This window comes from Hemiscyllium ocellatum, chromosome 14, assembly GCF_020745735.1.
Source record: "Hemiscyllium ocellatum isolate sHemOce1 chromosome 14, sHemOce1.pat.X.cur, whole genome shotgun sequence".
Taxonomy (NCBI): Eukaryota; Metazoa; Chordata; class Chondrichthyes; order Orectolobiformes; family Hemiscylliidae; genus Hemiscyllium; species Hemiscyllium ocellatum.
In genome coordinates, this window is record NC_083414.1 from 52,096,957 (window position 1) to 52,114,786 (window position 17,830).

Consider the following 17,830-nt stretch of genomic DNA (forward strand, 5'->3'; position numbering starts at 1 on the left):
TAGCCCAGTAATCCATCATCTTGTTATTCCTACCAAAGTGAACGACTTCGCACTTAGCTACATTGAATTCCATTTGCCACATTTCCGCCCAGCTCTGCAACTTATCTATATCCCGCTGTAACCTACCACTTCCTTCCTCACTATCCACAACTCCACCGACTTTCGTGTCATCCGCAAACTTGCTTACCCAGCTTTCAAGTCCTTCCTCTAGATCATTTATAAAGATAACAAAAAGCAATGGTCCCAAAACAGATCCTTGTGGTACACCGCTAGTAACTGCGCTCCAAGATGAACATAATCCATCAACTACTACCCTCTGTCTCCTTCCAGCCAGCCAATTCCTAATCCAAACCTCTAATGTATCCTCAATGCCATACCTCCGAAGTTTTAGCATTAGCCTACCATGGGGAACCTTATCGAACGCCTTACTAAAATCCATATACACAACATCTACTGCTTTACCCTCATCCACTTCCTTAGTCACCTTCTCAAAGAACTCAATAAGGTTTGTGAGGCACGACCTGCCCTTCACAAAACCATGCTGGCTATCCCTGATCACGTTATTCCTACCCAGATGTTCATAAATCTTATCCCTTACCATTCTCTCTAAGACTTTGCCCACCACTGAAGTCAGACTCACTGGCCTATAGTTACTAGGGCTATCCCTACTCCCTTTCTTGAACAATGGGACCACATTCGCTATCCTCCAGTCCTCTGGTACTATTCCCGTTGACAATGACGACATAAAAATCCAGGCCAATGGCTCTGCTATCTCCTCCCTAGCTTCCCATAGGATCCTGGGGTAAATGCCATCAGGCCCAGGAGACTTATCTATATTCATCCTTTCCAATATTCCCAAAACCTCTTCCCTGCATATTTCCAGGGCATCCATTCTAATTATTTGTGATTCCATATTCACATCAGCAACAGTGTCCTGTTCCTGAGTGAATACTGATGAAAAGTACTGATTTAATGTCTCTCCAATCTCCTCCGCCTCCACACACAACTTCCCACTACTATCCTTGACTGGACCGATACCTACCCTAGTCATCCTTTTATTCTTGACATACCTATAGAAAGCCTTTGGGTTTTCCCTAATCCTACCAGCTAAAGACTTTTCATGTCCCCTTCTCGCTTTTCTTAGCTCCCTCTTTAGCTCCTTCCTGGCTACCTTATAACTCTCAATTGCCCCTACTGAACCTTCACGCCTCATCTTTACATATGCCGCCTTCTTCCCTTTCACAAGGGACTCCAATTCCTTACTAAACCACGGCTGCCTCACAAGGCCCTTTACACCATGCCTGACTGGTACATACCTATCGAGGACACGCAGTAGCTGCTCCTTGAACAATCCCCACATCTCATTAGTGTTCTTCTCTTGAAGCCTGTTTTTCCAATCCACACAACCTAAGTCATGCCTCACTGCATCATAATTTCCCTGCCCCCAGCTATAGCTCTTGCCCTGCGGCGCACGATTATCCCTCTCCATCACTAAAGTAAAAGTCACCGAGTTGTGGTCACTGTCCCCGAAGTGCTCACCTACCTCCAAGTCTAACACCTGGCCTGGTTCATTACCTAGAACCAAATCCAATATAGCCTCCCCTCTTGTTGGCCTGTCGACATATTGTGTCAGGAAACCCTCCTGCACACATTGTACAAACACTGACCCATCTAATGAACTCGAGCTATAGCTCTCCCAGTCAATATCTGGGAAGTTAAAGTCCCCCATAACAACCACCCTGCTACCTTCACTCTTTTCCTGAATCATCCTCGCAATATTATCCTCTACTTCTCTAGGACTATTAGGAGGCCTGTAGAAAACACCTAACAGGGTGACCTCACCTTTCCTATTTCTAACCTCAGCCCAAACTACCTCAGATGGCAAGTCCTCTTCCATCGTCCATTCCACTGCTGTGATACTGTCTTTGACAAGTAATGCCACGCCTCCCCCTTTTTTACCCCCATGTCTGATCCTTCTAAAACATTTGAACCCTGGAACGTGCAACAGCCATTCTTGTCCCTGTTCTACCCACGTCTCTGTAATGGCCACAAGTTGGTCACTGCCAGTGGAAAGTGTTAAGCTTTAAATGAATTAGCACCATTTGAATTCCATTCCCTTACTTTAAGGAGCCTTCTTGGAATTGTCAATTGGAAATTCAAATTCCTATGCAATTCCCCATTGCGATCTCTTTCCATGCAAGTTATGACGTTTCTAGATGGATATTTCAAACTGTTAAGTTCCTGGGTGGAGAGGGATAAATGGGCTCCCCTTTTTTATTCACTTGCATACTCCCCCACCCCCACACAAAATTCGGTCACAACAAGGTTTGTTTGAAAAGAATCTCTCCCTTCCTGATGCCTTGCTCCCAGAACAAATAAATTTAGGCTTTAAAAGGAGCAAATTTCACCAGTCTATCAGTTACTAAGCATGAAAAGAAATAATATTATAAAATACCAACACATGGATTTGGAATAAGAAGTGACTACTGAAAAGATACAAGTTCAAAAGTGTATTCATCAGTCTCTCTCTCTCTCTCTCTCGATGGTTAGTCAAGAGGAGGTCGGGTAATGGAACATTGAGCATTGGATGCTGCCTGACCTGCTGTGCTTTTCCAGCACCACTCTAATCTAGACTCTGGTTTCCAGCAACTGCAGTCCTTGTTTTTACCTACAACAGTTTTATGTCAATGCAGGCTTCCCTAAGGATTTTCATGCAATTGACTGCTCTCAAGTTGGATTGAAGTTAAATATGATTCATTTAACCTTGGACTCTATTGGATAGAGAAAATAAGATAAAAGGATATTCAGAGCAGCAACATTGGTATTGGGGTAGGCTATTCACCTCCTGTGTGCATGTTCAGTTGTTGAATAAGATTGCAGTTGATGAGTATCTTAACTCCATATATCTCTCTCGACTGCATATTCTCCTTTCCTTACATTTGGCAAAAAATCTACTGACATCGAGTTTAAACATAATGATCCGAACAAGCTTTCTCTGATACTGTTCAGCGCTTTTACCTCACTTTACAGCAAGTCTCTGCTTAATAGGATTCACTTAATGTTGTTTTTCCTTATTTCATTTATGATGGTAATGTCAAGATATTCATTTAAATTTGACAATTTCATTTTAATGTTATCGGTCATGAGCATTCTCTTCTGTGGCCGATATGCAGGCCAAGAGATTCTGCCCTTGCCTTTGCCTTGCCTACTACCCCTCACACATTCTTCCAATTTTGTGCTCCCATCTCAACTTGCTCATCCTCCATCCATGCGCTTCATTCCTGCATGCACAATCACCATTCCATCATCCCTGCACACTCAATCATCCTCAACTTCCCTGTCCCCCTTCACAAATTTGTTTCCTGGTTTTCCCATACTGAACTCACACTGAAGAAGTCTCTATGAAGATCATCTCCATGCCAAACATTCATCCAATCCAATCATCATGGGAGTTTTGCTAATACTGGCACTGACTGATTTCTACCAATAGATGGAGCCTTGTCTTTCTAAAAGTACTGGTATTTTTATTGTACGTGTTTTTTCTCTCAAATGCAGTAATGTACAGGTATTTCCCTTATAACGTATTTCAGCTTTGAATGCACGGTGCTTTTGCATAGTAATTAAACTTCTCCATTGATTTTCCCAGGGAGAAATGTTTAAAAGGAACTTAATTCTGACTTTAACATTAATTCCGATTGGAATCCATGAATCATTGAAAATCACGTCACCCAAAATAAAAGTTTTCAGGAACACTACAACATCTTTGAATAAAAAACTACAACATAGGAAATCCTTCACATCTTCTCATTTGAATTGTCTGGATTTGGATTAAGGCTGTTTCTTTTTAGTGTGGATAGTACTTTTTACTCTCTCTGTTGACTTGATAAATTTATACCTTTTTAATACCTGAGAAATCCAATGTATTGTATACTATCTTGTCTAGCTGATGAACGTATGACACTTAAACTTCTGCTTCTTAAAAAAGTTAATGAATTATCTGAAAATTCCTTACAAATGGCGAACTGCCTATGTTAAGTGATGGTAATCATGAATCCCCAAAATCTAACACAAAGGTTTCATTACTGGTACAATTTCAGCTTTTTACCAGCCCCCAGATCCAGCCTTTTATGATGCTCTTTTCAAACTGAGATGACTTATTTCCAAGACTGTATTCCACTGTTCTGATCAGGCTATTCTCCAGTGTCGAAACACAGGCAAGGTCCTCAGCTCCTCAGTTAAGGTGGAACTGGCCATTGCTCACCTTGCAAGGACTCAACAGTGCATCCCTCTGGGCATCACAAGGCTATCTCAACGCTGGTTCAATTTCATGCTCATCACCGTTCTAAGCTGAACCCTGAAGTCCATGGGACATCCACTGTACCAGTTGAATGAAGCCAGATGACAGGAGCACTTTAGCATCATGGAGTCACCTTCTCCAATAAACTGCTTCTGACCTTTGAACTTCTGTTTGCAGAACTGGTCACATCTTATCATTCACAAAGAAATCCAGACTAACATGTTTCCCTTCTGCTCAGTCATCAAAATACTTTGCATTACTTTTTACTCTGATCTGCCTATCTATCCATCCTTTGTGAGGAGACAGCAAGGAACCAGTGCAATGCAGTGAGAAACTTACTAGTTGAAGCAGCAGTCTTCCAAGACCATCCAGTTTAACAAATAAGGTGGTTAATAAATTCAACATAAAAGTGTTGAAAATTCTGAGATTTGTTTCCATTTTTGAAGAGAAAAAAAAGTCAACATTTCTAGTCCAATATAACTCACCTGAAGAAGAATCACGTTAGGCGGAATGTTATCAGGGCTTGAATATTGTGGGCAGGGGTGAGATTTGTGGCAGAGTCATACAAGAGACCCATTGAGGCCTATTGTAACAGCTTGTATGTATCTGTCTGGTTTTGAAGCGTGTTTCTCACTGGGCAGCAGTGAGTTGCCAATTATGGAGGATTGTTAATTGCCTTAACTGCATATCTTCCTGCTTGCATCTTCCCAACATGCCAAACAAACTGGGCATTGAGAACTCTTGACACATAAGCCAGAGCGGGTAAGGGTCAACTTCAGTGCACATCTGGCTGCAGAAAGCCTCTCTGTTGCTCAGCACCAAGGGCACAGACAGTGGCATCTGAGATTTTCCAACCCCTCATGATCTTCATCGCACCTCTTTCATCCACTTGCAGGACACTCAGAAAACAAAAGTACCATTTCAGAGTACACGAGCAACAGGCATTGAAAGGCTGTCACAAGGACAGTTTATGTTTCAACACAGGTACCCAGCTCAGTGATTACAGACAGGCTGCATCTTAGGATTGCTTGATGGCTTTCTTAATGCTCACTTACTGAACACCTACCTGAAGGCTTATTCCATGACTTACTAATTAGTACAGTAACACAGCCAAGCAGTAACACAAAAACAAGTCTTGCTTGACAACAGTCCTCAGTCAAGAGAGTCTACATCTTGCTGTATGAATATCTCCTGTACCGTTTGCCAGGAGTTTACCTGGTAAACATGCCGCACAACAAGCAACCACGTCTCAACTCTGAAGGAAGTATTCCTCACTGAAGTTCATGGAGACAACCAGCAGTCAGGGGATCCTAGCATATGAGGACTCTATTGCAACCTGTTTAATGGGTATGGCTAACACGGTCAGTTAGATGTACTGGCATCACTCAGTGGTCTGAGCACCTTTTTTGTCCAAGGTAGACCCCAGTCATTCGAGGTAGTGACCATGGCCAGCCCTTTGTGCCTGCCCAAAGAATTTAAGGAGAAGAGGAAATGGGCAGTGGGTAATGGAAACTAAGGAATCTACTCATGGGAGTTGGGGGGAGGTTTGGGGAATGGCAATTGTAAAAGGAGGTTTCTATATTTGTAAGGGGAAAATATGATAAAGCAGTGATGGGAATGGGCTAAAGTAGGGGTGGGGACAGGGAATAGGAGTTTGCCCATGGCCACTTAATCAAAAGAAAATCTAAAAATCAGCCCATAATCTCTGCTTTGCTCTCTCGGTGGAGATGCTAAGTTCCTTCAGTCTGTTTTTATTTCAATGTCTAGCATTGATAGATTTTTGTTTTGTTTTGTTGAAGTCAATATTATTTCGGACTGCAAAACCAAAACTGTCAAGACCACAACCATAAATATTGCTCATGAAAAACTGGATGCATCCCCCAAAGATGATAACTGAAAATTATGCAATGCTAATTTGAGGTACATCAAATAATTGAATAATGGTATATATAATTATTGAGAATTCTGGATGAGAGTGGTGCTGGAGTTCAGGCAGCATCCAAGGAGCAGTAAAATCAACGTTTCGGGCAAAAGCCCTTCATCAGGAATACAGGCCCATCGAGAAGTCAAAGTGAATTAAAAAATTGACAGGATTTTCCACTCATTACAGGTCATATTTATATTATTTCAAGACTTGACTGTGATTTCTGAGCAATTTATAATTTTTACTATCAAAAAAAATATTCGAAAATGTATGCTACATACATTATTTCTATCTTGTTTAGGTTTGAAATCTTGTCAAAAATGAAAGTCTTCTGGCAATAAAGTCATAAGAAACATTCTAATTGCTACTGTGTGCTTGGCCACATTCACTGTTAAATGCCATGTCTTTTATGTGTCCATTGAAGTGATCCTATTTCAACCTACTGCTGTAGCCATCATTTCGCACATCCCTCCATTCTCTCAAGAAACCAATTATCCAAAAATAACTCTGACCTTAAAAGCTTCTTAAAACCATCATGTCATATTTTGCACAAGCAACAAGAAGCTATTTGTTACTTTTTTATGAACCTGTATCACATTGCAGAATATTGTGGAAAATTTGCCTGAAATCGATCTTTTCTTTGTTGTATCAATGACTTATTGCAATTCATAAACAAAACATCAAATCAATCAAATTAGAATTTTATCAATGTTATTTTGTTCAGCACATCAGTTCCAATGAGTTTATTTTAATGATCTAAACAGTCAAGTCCTGGCCATGAATTTGAACAAAACCCAAAGAGAGATGCAAATGTTGTATTGCTCCTAACTCAGTCTGACACTGTAAATTTAAGAGAAATTGTCATTATAAACAAAAGATGTTAGACTCTGCCTTACTCTGACCACTTTAAGTATGATATACTACTAGAAACATGCTCCTCTATTGTAACCTAATAGTTTAATATCAGCCCAGATACTTATGTGTCAGAGGAATATAATGGTAATACATATTGGCTAGTTGTAATAAATATGTCAGATTCTTCAATGTGATGGTATCCATGCCCAGTTTCTTATGTTATGATTGCTGCATCAAACGAAATGCTTTGATGGATGCAAACTCACAATCAGAAGTTAAGAATCTATTGATGGTCATGAAACCATTGTAGATCATCAGAAAAATCCATCAGGTTCGCTAATGTCCATCAGGGAAGGAAATCTGCCATCCTCACCTAGTCTGGCCTACATGTGACCCCAGACCCACAGCAATGTGGTTGATTATCAATTCCCTTTGAAATGGCTAAATAAGTCACTCAGTTGTAACAATCGCTACAAAGTTTCAACTAAGGAACAAAATCGGACTTCATTCACTTTGGCATCAGAAATGACAACGGCAAAATCAACCCTGTTGATCCTTCTTACGAACATGCAGGATCTCGTGCCAAACTTGAGAGAGGTGTCTCATAGACTAGACAAGGAACAACCTGATTGTCTATAAGGTGTGATTCTGTGTGTATGACTATGTTCCCGACATCACCATCACCATCCCTGGATACACCCTATCCCATATGCAGGACAGACCCAGAAGAGGTGGAAGCACAGTAGAATATAGTCCAGAGTGTGTTGCCCTGGGAGTTCTTAACATGGAATTAGGGCACCATGGAGTCCCATAGCTTCTGGTTAAACACAGTCAAGGAAACCTCCTACTGATTATCGCACACCATCCTCCCTCGGTTGATGAATTAGTACTCCTCCATGATAAGTAACACTTGGAAGAAGTGCTGAGCATGGCAAAGGCAACAGTAATACTGACTGAGCTGGTCCTGCCCTCAAGGACATAGCTGCTAGACTGGGTCTGTGGCAGGTGGTGAGGGAACCAACAAGAGGGAAAAATATACTTCACCTCATCCGTCCTTATCTGCCAGCTGCAGAGATATCTGTGATTTGGTATTGGTAACAGTGACCAGTGCATAACCCTTGTGGACACAAAGTCCCACCTTCACATTAAGAATAGCCTCCATCATTTGTGTGGTGCTATCATCGTGCTAGATGGGACAGATTTGGCAACCCACGATCAGGCATCCCTGCTGTGGTCCATAAGCAGCTGCAGAATTGTACTGCAGCACAATCTACAACCTCATGGCCTGGGATATCCCCCACGCAACCATTACCATCGAGCCAGAGGCTCAACCCTGGTTCAATGGCAAGATCAGGAGGGTATACCAGGAGAAGCGCTAGGCATATCTAAAGATAAAGTGTCAACCTGGTAAAGTTACCAAACTTGTATGTCAAACAGCATAAGCTACAGGTAATAGATAGCAAAAGTGATCCCACAACTAACCAATCAATTTAAGCTCTGCAATCCTGCCACATTAAGTCATGAATGATGGTGGACAATTAATCAACTCAGTGGAGGAGGTAGCTTCACAAATATTCCCATCCTCCATTATGGAAGAGTGCAACACATCAGTGCAAAAGATAAGGCTGAAGCATATGCAGCAATCTTCAGCCAGAAGACCCACCTCGGTCTTCTAGATTGGACCCCAGTATCAGAGTTGCCAGGACAAAGCAGCCCACTTGATTAACACTACATCCGCTCCCTCTAACACTGTTTCAGAGGAGCAGCATTGTGTACAATTTTAAATATGCATGACAGAAATTCACCAAAGCACTTTATACAGCACTTCCCAAACTTGCGACCACTTCCATTTAAAAGAATAAGGGCAGCAGATACATAGGATCACCAGCACCTTCAAATTCCCCTCCAAGATGCTCACCATCCTGTCTTGAAAATACATTGCCAATCCTTCACTGTTGCTGAGTCAAAACCCTGAATTTCCTCTCTGAAGGCATCATGGGTCTACCACACATGGACCACAGCAGTTCAAGAAAGCAGCTCAATGCCACTTTCTCAAGGACAATGGGCAATAACTGTTGGCCTAGCCAGTGTCACCCAGCTCCGTGCGTGAAGAAAAAAAAATCACCAGCAGATATCACAATGTGTATTTTAACCCTCACTCATTGTGATTTGTGTGCTGCCTACTGACTTACAAGCTAGCTTCATGTAATAACCCAACATGCACTGCCCAGTGGCTGCACATCTCAGAGATGTTGGTGGTGGAGAGGGTTGTGCGACAGGAGTAATACTTAGAGTGAACACACATTTCTTAGCCTCTTCCTCTGAAACAGGAGATATATTTTGCTGAAGCAGGTTATAGAACTGGTTACAGAAGAGAGCATAATTGTGAAGCATAGCACAAAATTACCATGTGTTACAGGTATTTCTGACACTACAATGGGCACTTTGGTGGAGCAAGTGGATGGGCAGGGAACTACCCTGCAAGCGCTTAGTATCACAAACTCAGAAAGGTAGGTGAAGACTGTTTCAGTAAACACTATTGTGTTCAATGAAAGGCCATTTAAGGACCTCAACACACTATCTCCCTGATGAACTGCAGGGAGAAGGGCAGAGGGCAAAGTGGAAAAGTGTTACGAAGAGGAGGATGATGTCTAGTTCCTGACTGGGAAATTAGGACAATCTGTCTAATATGTTAGGAGAGGTCCCCAATGGCACAATCCCGGGGTAATTGGGAGGAATGAATGGATGGGCAACAGGAAGGCAAAAATGAAGTCATGCCCCTTCCCTCGCTTCAGACCCTGCTTTCCCTGTGCCCCAAAGCAAATCTTACCTTCTCGCCACTGGATCCCCACAGGTATAGCTTCAATTGACAGTCTTTTGGGTACGGTAAACCAATTGACTCTGGCTGCCAGATTGTCGCAACCTAGAGTTCCAGTGTCAAGGCGTTCAAAAGGCTGAGAGACTTGCTCCTAGTCACTGGTCAACTCAATGAGCTGGTTGGCAATATTTGGGGGGGTGGTGAGGACAACTCGGAGGAAGGACAACACATGTATCAATGCTGAACATGCTGCTCCCCACACACTCGAAGAAGCAAGCATTGTACTTCTCATGCAGATGTCATTTTTATGTATCTGGGATATGTTGCAATTATGTGGCAGCTTGTAAGGATCAAAGGTAGATTTATTTTCGGGTTACGATGAGCGATTGTATGTTTTACTCACTCTGGTTTGGGATATGCCTGAGTCCTCATGTTGGATCACCCAAGATGAGTTTATCAAAGACCCATCTGTGAACATGGAAACCTTGCAACGTGATGAACCAGGGCACACCGACTGGATTGCGTGGAGTGACATTAACATCCTCATTCTCATATGTTATGGCTATTTACCAGCATGTCATGACAGCTCTACTAATCAGCACAAGGACAAGTCCAGCAGCCACCAGTTTTAAATCAATCATAACAGGCATTGCAAGGGCTGAAAGCACTAAATATGATACTAGGCTGATGTCAAACAATTCACATACCTCTTCCTCCTCATCTGACTATCTCTTCTGACTTACAAAAGCTAATGATGTAAACATCAAACTCTTGGTCTCTCTCTCTTACTTCACTCATCACATTCTAGCATTGTAATTTTCTTCTTTCTGATACCCAGCAACCCCGACAGGCAGTGCTGATTTGAAAATTAGATCAAAAACAAAACAACAGTGATGAAGAAGAAATATCGTCACTCACGATCACTCTCACAACCACAATCACTGCTGACATACTGCCTGCATTTTTGAGGATGTTGTAGGTGGGTGTTCTACGTGTGGTGAGACACAATGTAGAAGGGAGCATCAGCCAGAGCTGGAGGTCAGAGTAGCACTGTTGATATCTGACTGGAGGGTGAGATTGATGCTCAACAACAGAACTTGTGCACACATGAAGATTTAAACTGGATGGTCAATAAAAGAAGGTGGATGGATTGAGAAGTTGGCACATTGACAGGCCTCTTGTTCAAAGATTATGGAAGAATCAAGCATAGAATTAGTATAGGGCTTTATGGAAATCTTAAAGACCATTCTGTCCAGCATGAAAGTGATAATCATCTCCAGGAGAACATCAAGTAGTCAATGTCTCAGCTTCCTTTGCAGGACAATCTGAAGCCACCCAAAATCTGTGTGTGCATTGGACACCCAGATGTAAGTCATGCATGTTTGGTTTGCTCATACATAAGCTCATAAATGCAGAAAATATAATTGCTTAGAGTGTCTCAGTAATTTGTACTCCTATAAACATATTGTTAGGATTACAGAGCTATGACCATTGAAATGTGGCAGCCATACTTTTGAGCCTCCTGTAGCTGTCCTTTCTCAGGATGACAGTCTGCCTGTTCCTCCAGCTGCCCACTGCCTGTGCCTCAGCCTGCTGCTGCTGCTTATGCTGAGGTAATACAGTTAGAGACCAGGCCTTCTAAAGCTATCGCTGTCCAGGTTGATCTGCACATTTCCTGCATTGAAAGGAAGTAGCCTTTTAACAGCCAACCTTATTGCCATTGGGGTAGCACTATGTAGGAGCATGATTATTGGCAAAACCAACAAACAAAATGCACAAAGGTTACACTGGTTGACATTTTTTTTTCAATAAAGTGGAGTTTGATTTAGAATATAGAGTTATTCTTGGGGTGAAGCTGAGCAAGTTTTCTTGCTTCACCAAACTGATTGGTTTAATTGCCATTAGAGTTTCCACTTCTACACACTCCTGCCTACCCCCATACCTACCACCCAGTTCGAAGGCACACTGTTCATGGAGCAACCTGTTGCTCAGTGCAGATCCTTCTAAGATCAGTGACAAATGCCATCTTCCAAAGCCTGTTGGTGGCTCCGCAGGAAACTGTGCTGCTTGGCTATGGAAGGAATGAGGAGAGATGGTGCAGAAGGGGAGGTTGGTATCAGACATCCATGAAAGGGTCCTGGAGATCCTTGTGGATGGAGGGGTGGAGAGAAGGACAAGCAGAGGAGACCACACAACTATATCATGCCAGTGTAGTTGGAGATCATCATCTAGATAAGGGTGAGGTGGACTGGATACCAGGTGGTCTACTTAGCTGCAGATGGTCACCCATCAATGCTTATACTCTGACACCCACCCTCTTGCATGCAATATCTTCCTTTTCTGGTTACCTTCCATCATCCCATATCACAAAACTCCATGCTTCCTCTTCACTCCCTCAGAATATTTCATCACTTCCCCTCACACACATCAGTCCCAATGACTGTGCCCTTCACTTGTTCCTTACTCATTCATCTGCAAAATGTTTTTACAGGAGACTACATCTCCTGACAGATCAGAGTGATCCAGGACAGATGGTGGAGTCTTGGATATCCATGTGGTCGCTGAGTAAAGGCTATTTGCCCTGGCAAGAGAAGACAGGGACTGCTCTTAGGGGAATGCAGAGACACCATATCCTGACAACCAAATAAGTAACAGTTATCTTTGTATTGCAACGATCACATTAACCAGGTGTCAAACACCATTACTAACCCATGCTGTAACACCTCCTGCACCCATTCTCCCAAGAAAGAGGGCTGGACAGCAATTCATGCACTTGGCATCGCTTACTCCTAACAACTTAACCCCTTCTCCCATTTAGCATTGGATGGCTGGTTGTGCAGCAATGTTCATCTGACAGAATTCCTCAACAGCGATGGTGACAGGGAGATACAACTAAGTTAATCAATGGCTGCAGGATGCCAAGAGGTCAGGGACTTACATGCCTGAGGTGGCAAGACAATGTGTTGGGAAACAATAATATTTGGGAGGAGGTGAGGGCTGGAGATGCTGGAGATCAGAGTTGAGAGCGGGATACTGGAAAAGCACAGCAGGTCAGGCAGCATCTGAGGTGCAGGAGAATCAACATTTCAGGCATAAGCTCTTCATCAGGAATAATGTCATATAATATCAGTAATATTCCCACGTCAAAACGCAGTGCAGATGAAAATCCTTTCTCTGCAGATGTAGGCTGACTTCTCATGCCTACTGCAAGTCTTTTTGAAGCCATTCTCCTCAACATTGTACTTTATCCACGTGCTTTACAATTTGAATGACTGTGACTGGTGCTGTCAATGACTTGCAGTCACCGCGATAACAGACCACTGGAACTTCCAACGCCCTTCTCCTTTTTAGGTGCCTGTTCTGTCAACACCCACCCTCCACTGAGTTTACACCTCCTCAGATCATTACCCAAGTCATGTAAATATGATTCCAACTGTCCACTTGTCCTCACCTTTCTCCAGGCTCCTCCTCCCTTAATTTGTGTGAACAAAGGCAACAGAGAGCCTATGGCTCACCCCCTTGAGTGAACTGACCTATCAGCACAAGCCCTCACTTGTCCAGACCATCAGCCAGTGGTCACGCATGCCACCACATGCAACAATCCCCCTCCTCCAGAATGGTTTTTAGATTAGATTAGATTAGATTACTTACAGTGTGGAAACAGGCCCTTCGGCCCAACAAGTCCACACTGACCCACCGAAGCGCAACCTACCCAGACCCATTCCCCTGCATTTACCCCTTCACCTCACACTACGGACAATTTCACATGGCCAATTCATCTTACCTGCACATTTTTGGACTGTGGGAGGAAACCAGAGCACCCAGAGGAAATCCACGCAGACATGGGGAGAATGTGCAAACTCCACACAGTCAGTCGCCTGAGGCGGGAATTGAACCTGGGTCTCTGGCGCTGTGAGCAGCAGTGCTAACCGCTATGGAGACAAAGACTAACTGTGACCTTCAACCCAGAGTACAAAGGCATGGGCACTGTGCAATGCCACTTTGACTAGATGCCTGATTGTGGGCAAAGCCTGGGAATGGTATGGAAGGTACCCCTTGACCAACCACGCTGGGGCACCCTGACTGGTGGTGCCGATATGGATTTCGCTGCTATGGCTTCCTAAAGACTTTCAGAGTTTCCTGCTGACATAATATGTTTGGCATTCTGACCAAATGCTGCAGGTGCTACACTGATGAGCCTCAGTGCCACAAGGCAAAATGCCTTTGACTGAAGACTGCTGCACAGAGTAGCTCTCTGTCTGGTTGTAGAACTGTACCAATTGCAAAATAAAGGCGCAGCAGAACGAGGCAAGGCATGCATCCTGCTAGGCATTGGGTAAATAATTACTGAGAGAGTAAAGAAGCAGCCAGAAGGAAATGTGGAGGTCTTTTGGATCAAATGGCCAATTGAACCCTCAAGAATATGTGCTGGTTTGTACACTGAGTTTCCTGAATACTAATTTGTGGAGTGGATTCGGCTGTTAGCAAGTTGTTTAACAATTGATATTGAGTGTTAATTGGGAACATGCAGTCTTCTTATGAAAGCATTGTCATGCCACTGTGAGTAAAGTGAACAAGTTGTGATGAGATGATCTTGGCACCAAAATGTGTCTTGCCAAACATTTCGCTCGATTATGCCACTCATCTTGCTGCAGCCTAACCTAAGATGTTACCTAACGTGTATGATCACTAGTAAATGGGGGATTCGGACTGCATTCACAGGTATGCCATTTGAATTAGCTCAATTTGGTCACAACCTGCAATATTAGTTGCCTGTCCTTCTCCTCCTCATATGGTCACCATATAGCTGGCAGCCTGCATTGTTCTTTATAATGAAAGAGCTATGCCCATCCTTGTTTAAGGATGTTAAATATGCACTCTATTACATTCCTTCTGTCAGTTTGTTACATGCTTTCTACTGCATGAGCATGAACCAATGCATCAGAATCATAACATCCATGGGGAGCAGAATGACTTTGGGGCCCAGCAATCACCCCATGTTTTATCTCACTAACTCAACGCAAAAGGTACAGTTAACTGCATAAAATGGAGATATCAAGAATGCTGCAGGAGACCAGACACTGAGCTCCATACTATGGTCCTACACCAGCTGTATGCTGAGGGATTGGAAACCTTTTTGGCTACAGTACATCTCAGAATTGACAAACATAAACTGAAAGGCAAGTTGTCAAAGGCAGCTCATATCATAGGGAAGTCTGCAGTCCTCGCAAAGCCACTCCTCTTCGCCTACTTCACTTTGGCAAGCCAGGGTGTTGTGTATTTAATTCACTTGGAATATGGCATCTCAGTGACCTTCCAAAATAATGGGAAACTGTAAGTGTTTGCAATAAGTCATTTATTCTAGTCAGGAAGAAGCCAGATGCATAAAAGATTGATGCCCTCATCACATTCACAACCACTACCAATACCATTCTCATCATTCTATAGTTACGGCTGTTATGTATTTCAGTGAGAACCTGCTTTGTAAAAGAGAGACATCTGATATTCCTTTTTGAGATTCATGGAGAGGAATTGCTGCTGAAGATACAAAGGTGGACAGGGCTTCCAACTGAAAGCCTCTTCCAGCAGCTTATTCTGAGCTATTCAGGTTATATTGCAGTTGAAGAGGAATGCATACCACTGTCTACATAGATAGGAAGAAGTGATTCTTGCTGAATATTTGAAGTCAAACATTTGCGCATTTGCAACAGCCAGGAGAAAGAAAATCATCAACTAAACTCTAAATAGTCAATGATCCCTTAATCTAATGTTGGTTGATTTTGGCTAATGATTCGCACTGCTGCCACACAGCACCAGGGACTTGGGTTCAATTCCAGCTTCGGGTGACTGTGGGGAGTTTGCACATTTTCCCCATGTCTGCGGGGGTTTCCTTCGGGTGGTCTGGTTTCCTCCCACAATCCAAAGATGTGCAGGTTGGGTGAATTGGCCATCCTATTTGCCCATTGTGTTCGGGGATGTGTTGGTTATGTGCATTAGTCTGGAGTAAATATAGGGTGGGTGAATGGGTCTGGGTGGGTTACTGTTCGGAGAGTTAGTGTGGACTTGTTCAGCCAAAGGGCCTGTTTCCACACTGTTGGGATACTATGATTTTCTTTCCTGCTGCTCAATATTAAGAGAACGGCCTAGCGGAAGCACTAAGTGGTTGTGCAAGCATCAAATCAGCATCATTCACTGACTGCCATCATGATGGGCCAACTTTGTATACTTCCTATCGACATTTCATCTGTGTACATTAATGTGCTCACATATAAATCTATCGTAATCAGCAGCAGAAGTGAGTGTGTCTGCTACATGTGTCACCAAGAGGGTAAAACTGTTTGCATAGAAATGAAAAAGAGGGTAATAAGGACCAAACTTTTGCTGTGATTGTTTGCCATTGCCCTTCCACTATGGTACATTTTTGTAATGACCATGTGACTTCATCCTATCCCAAATGCCAGCAAGCCTCAGAATTATGTGTTTTTTTTCATTGAAGCAGCACAGAATAGAAGTCTTTATGTAAAGAGGAGGAACAAAGAAACAATGTCACTGAAGCAGATTAGAGATGTAATTTGGTAACTTCAAAAATGTAATTTGCAACTATTATGACTCTTGTACAACTATGGTAACTCAATTGTAGCAGTTATGAATTAGGAGGAGAAAGTGAGGACTGCAGATACTGGAGATCAGAGCTGAAAATGTGTTGCTGGAAAAGTGCAGCAGGTCTTCCTGAAGAAGGGCTCATGCCCGAAATGTCGATTCTCCTGCTCCTTGGATGCTGCCTGACCTGCTGCGCTTTTCCAGCAACACATTTTCAGCAGTTATGAAGTACCTCAGACACTGACACAAGCAATACTGAAGTAAATCCGTGACAGCAAAATCAACAAAATAAATTATTCTTACCCATAACTCGAAGCTCAGCGCTGACATAAATTACGCCATGTTTGTTTTCAGCCACACACTGATACATGCCAGAATCTGACAGGTTAACAGCACGGATAGAAAGCATTCCATTTTCAACTTGAATTCTTTCCTGTAAATGAGAAAACAATGAAGCCTTTTATTTCAATTATGATTTTACTTACTATCTTATTGCAAGTTATAATTTCTTATGAACAATTTTCATTTAGTTTGATTATTTTCCACATAAAGTGTTCCTACTCATTTAAGTCATCATTTTCTCTATGGTTGCTTGGATATATCATGTACTATAGTGATGACCTTTAGTAATTCCACTGATTAAAAAGCAGTAATACTTCATTCTGACATTTCAGTAATTGTAATGCTACATTTGATGAGTTCAGCTTAATATCAGAAAAGAACATGCATGTTAATAACTCTACAGTTCCCTACTTCATTTCTTGCTGCTATAGATGTAATTTAAATAGACACCGTCTGCTCAACACTTGTATCTGTAAGGAACATCAAAATGGATCAGAGAAACAGATTAACATTTATCAGCTTCTCTATGTTCATTCTAAATTACTTTATAGCAGTAATACAGAAATTACACAGTGCAATATCCTACCTCTATTATAAGGGGTTCACCATTCTTCAGCCATTTGTGAGAAGGTTTCGGGTCTCCACTTGCCTTGCAAATCCACTGCAGACTTTCTCCAATAGGCACATAAACATCAGTTATGTTTCGAATCCAGTTAGGCCGTGCTGTGTGTAAGGGAGAGGTAAACCTTAAAATCTCATCAAGCAGAAAACACATAGCAATAAGCAACTTATAAATTGGAATTTTTCACAAATATATTTTGATTGCATTTGCATTTTCCCCTGCCTTAGGCAACACTCCATCAGAGTTCCAGAAAAGGTATTGCATAAAACCCCAGCCATGACAGTCATTTATTTTTAGCGCATAACTGCCAGTGTTCCAGCTCAATCTTTGTGATGTGATGCTAAAAAATGTGCAATTTAATTGAAAGAGAAA

General features: G+C 42.4%; 1 protein-coding gene across 1 annotated transcript in view; it reads right to left on the reverse strand.

Annotated features, from left to right (window-relative positions):
• LOC132822149 (contactin-4-like) overlaps positions 1–17,830 on the reverse strand; it is a 1,303,479-nt gene that overhangs the window by 580,881 nt on the left and 704,768 nt on the right. Inside the window, exons 8-9 of the mRNA XM_060835221.1 lie at positions 17,423–17,559; positions 16,798–16,927 (exon numbers count right to left, since the gene is read on the reverse strand). Coding sequence (XP_060691204.1) covers positions 16,798–16,927; positions 17,423–17,559 — 267 coding nt within the window. The remainder of the gene's footprint in view (positions 1–16,797; positions 16,928–17,422; positions 17,560–17,830) is intronic.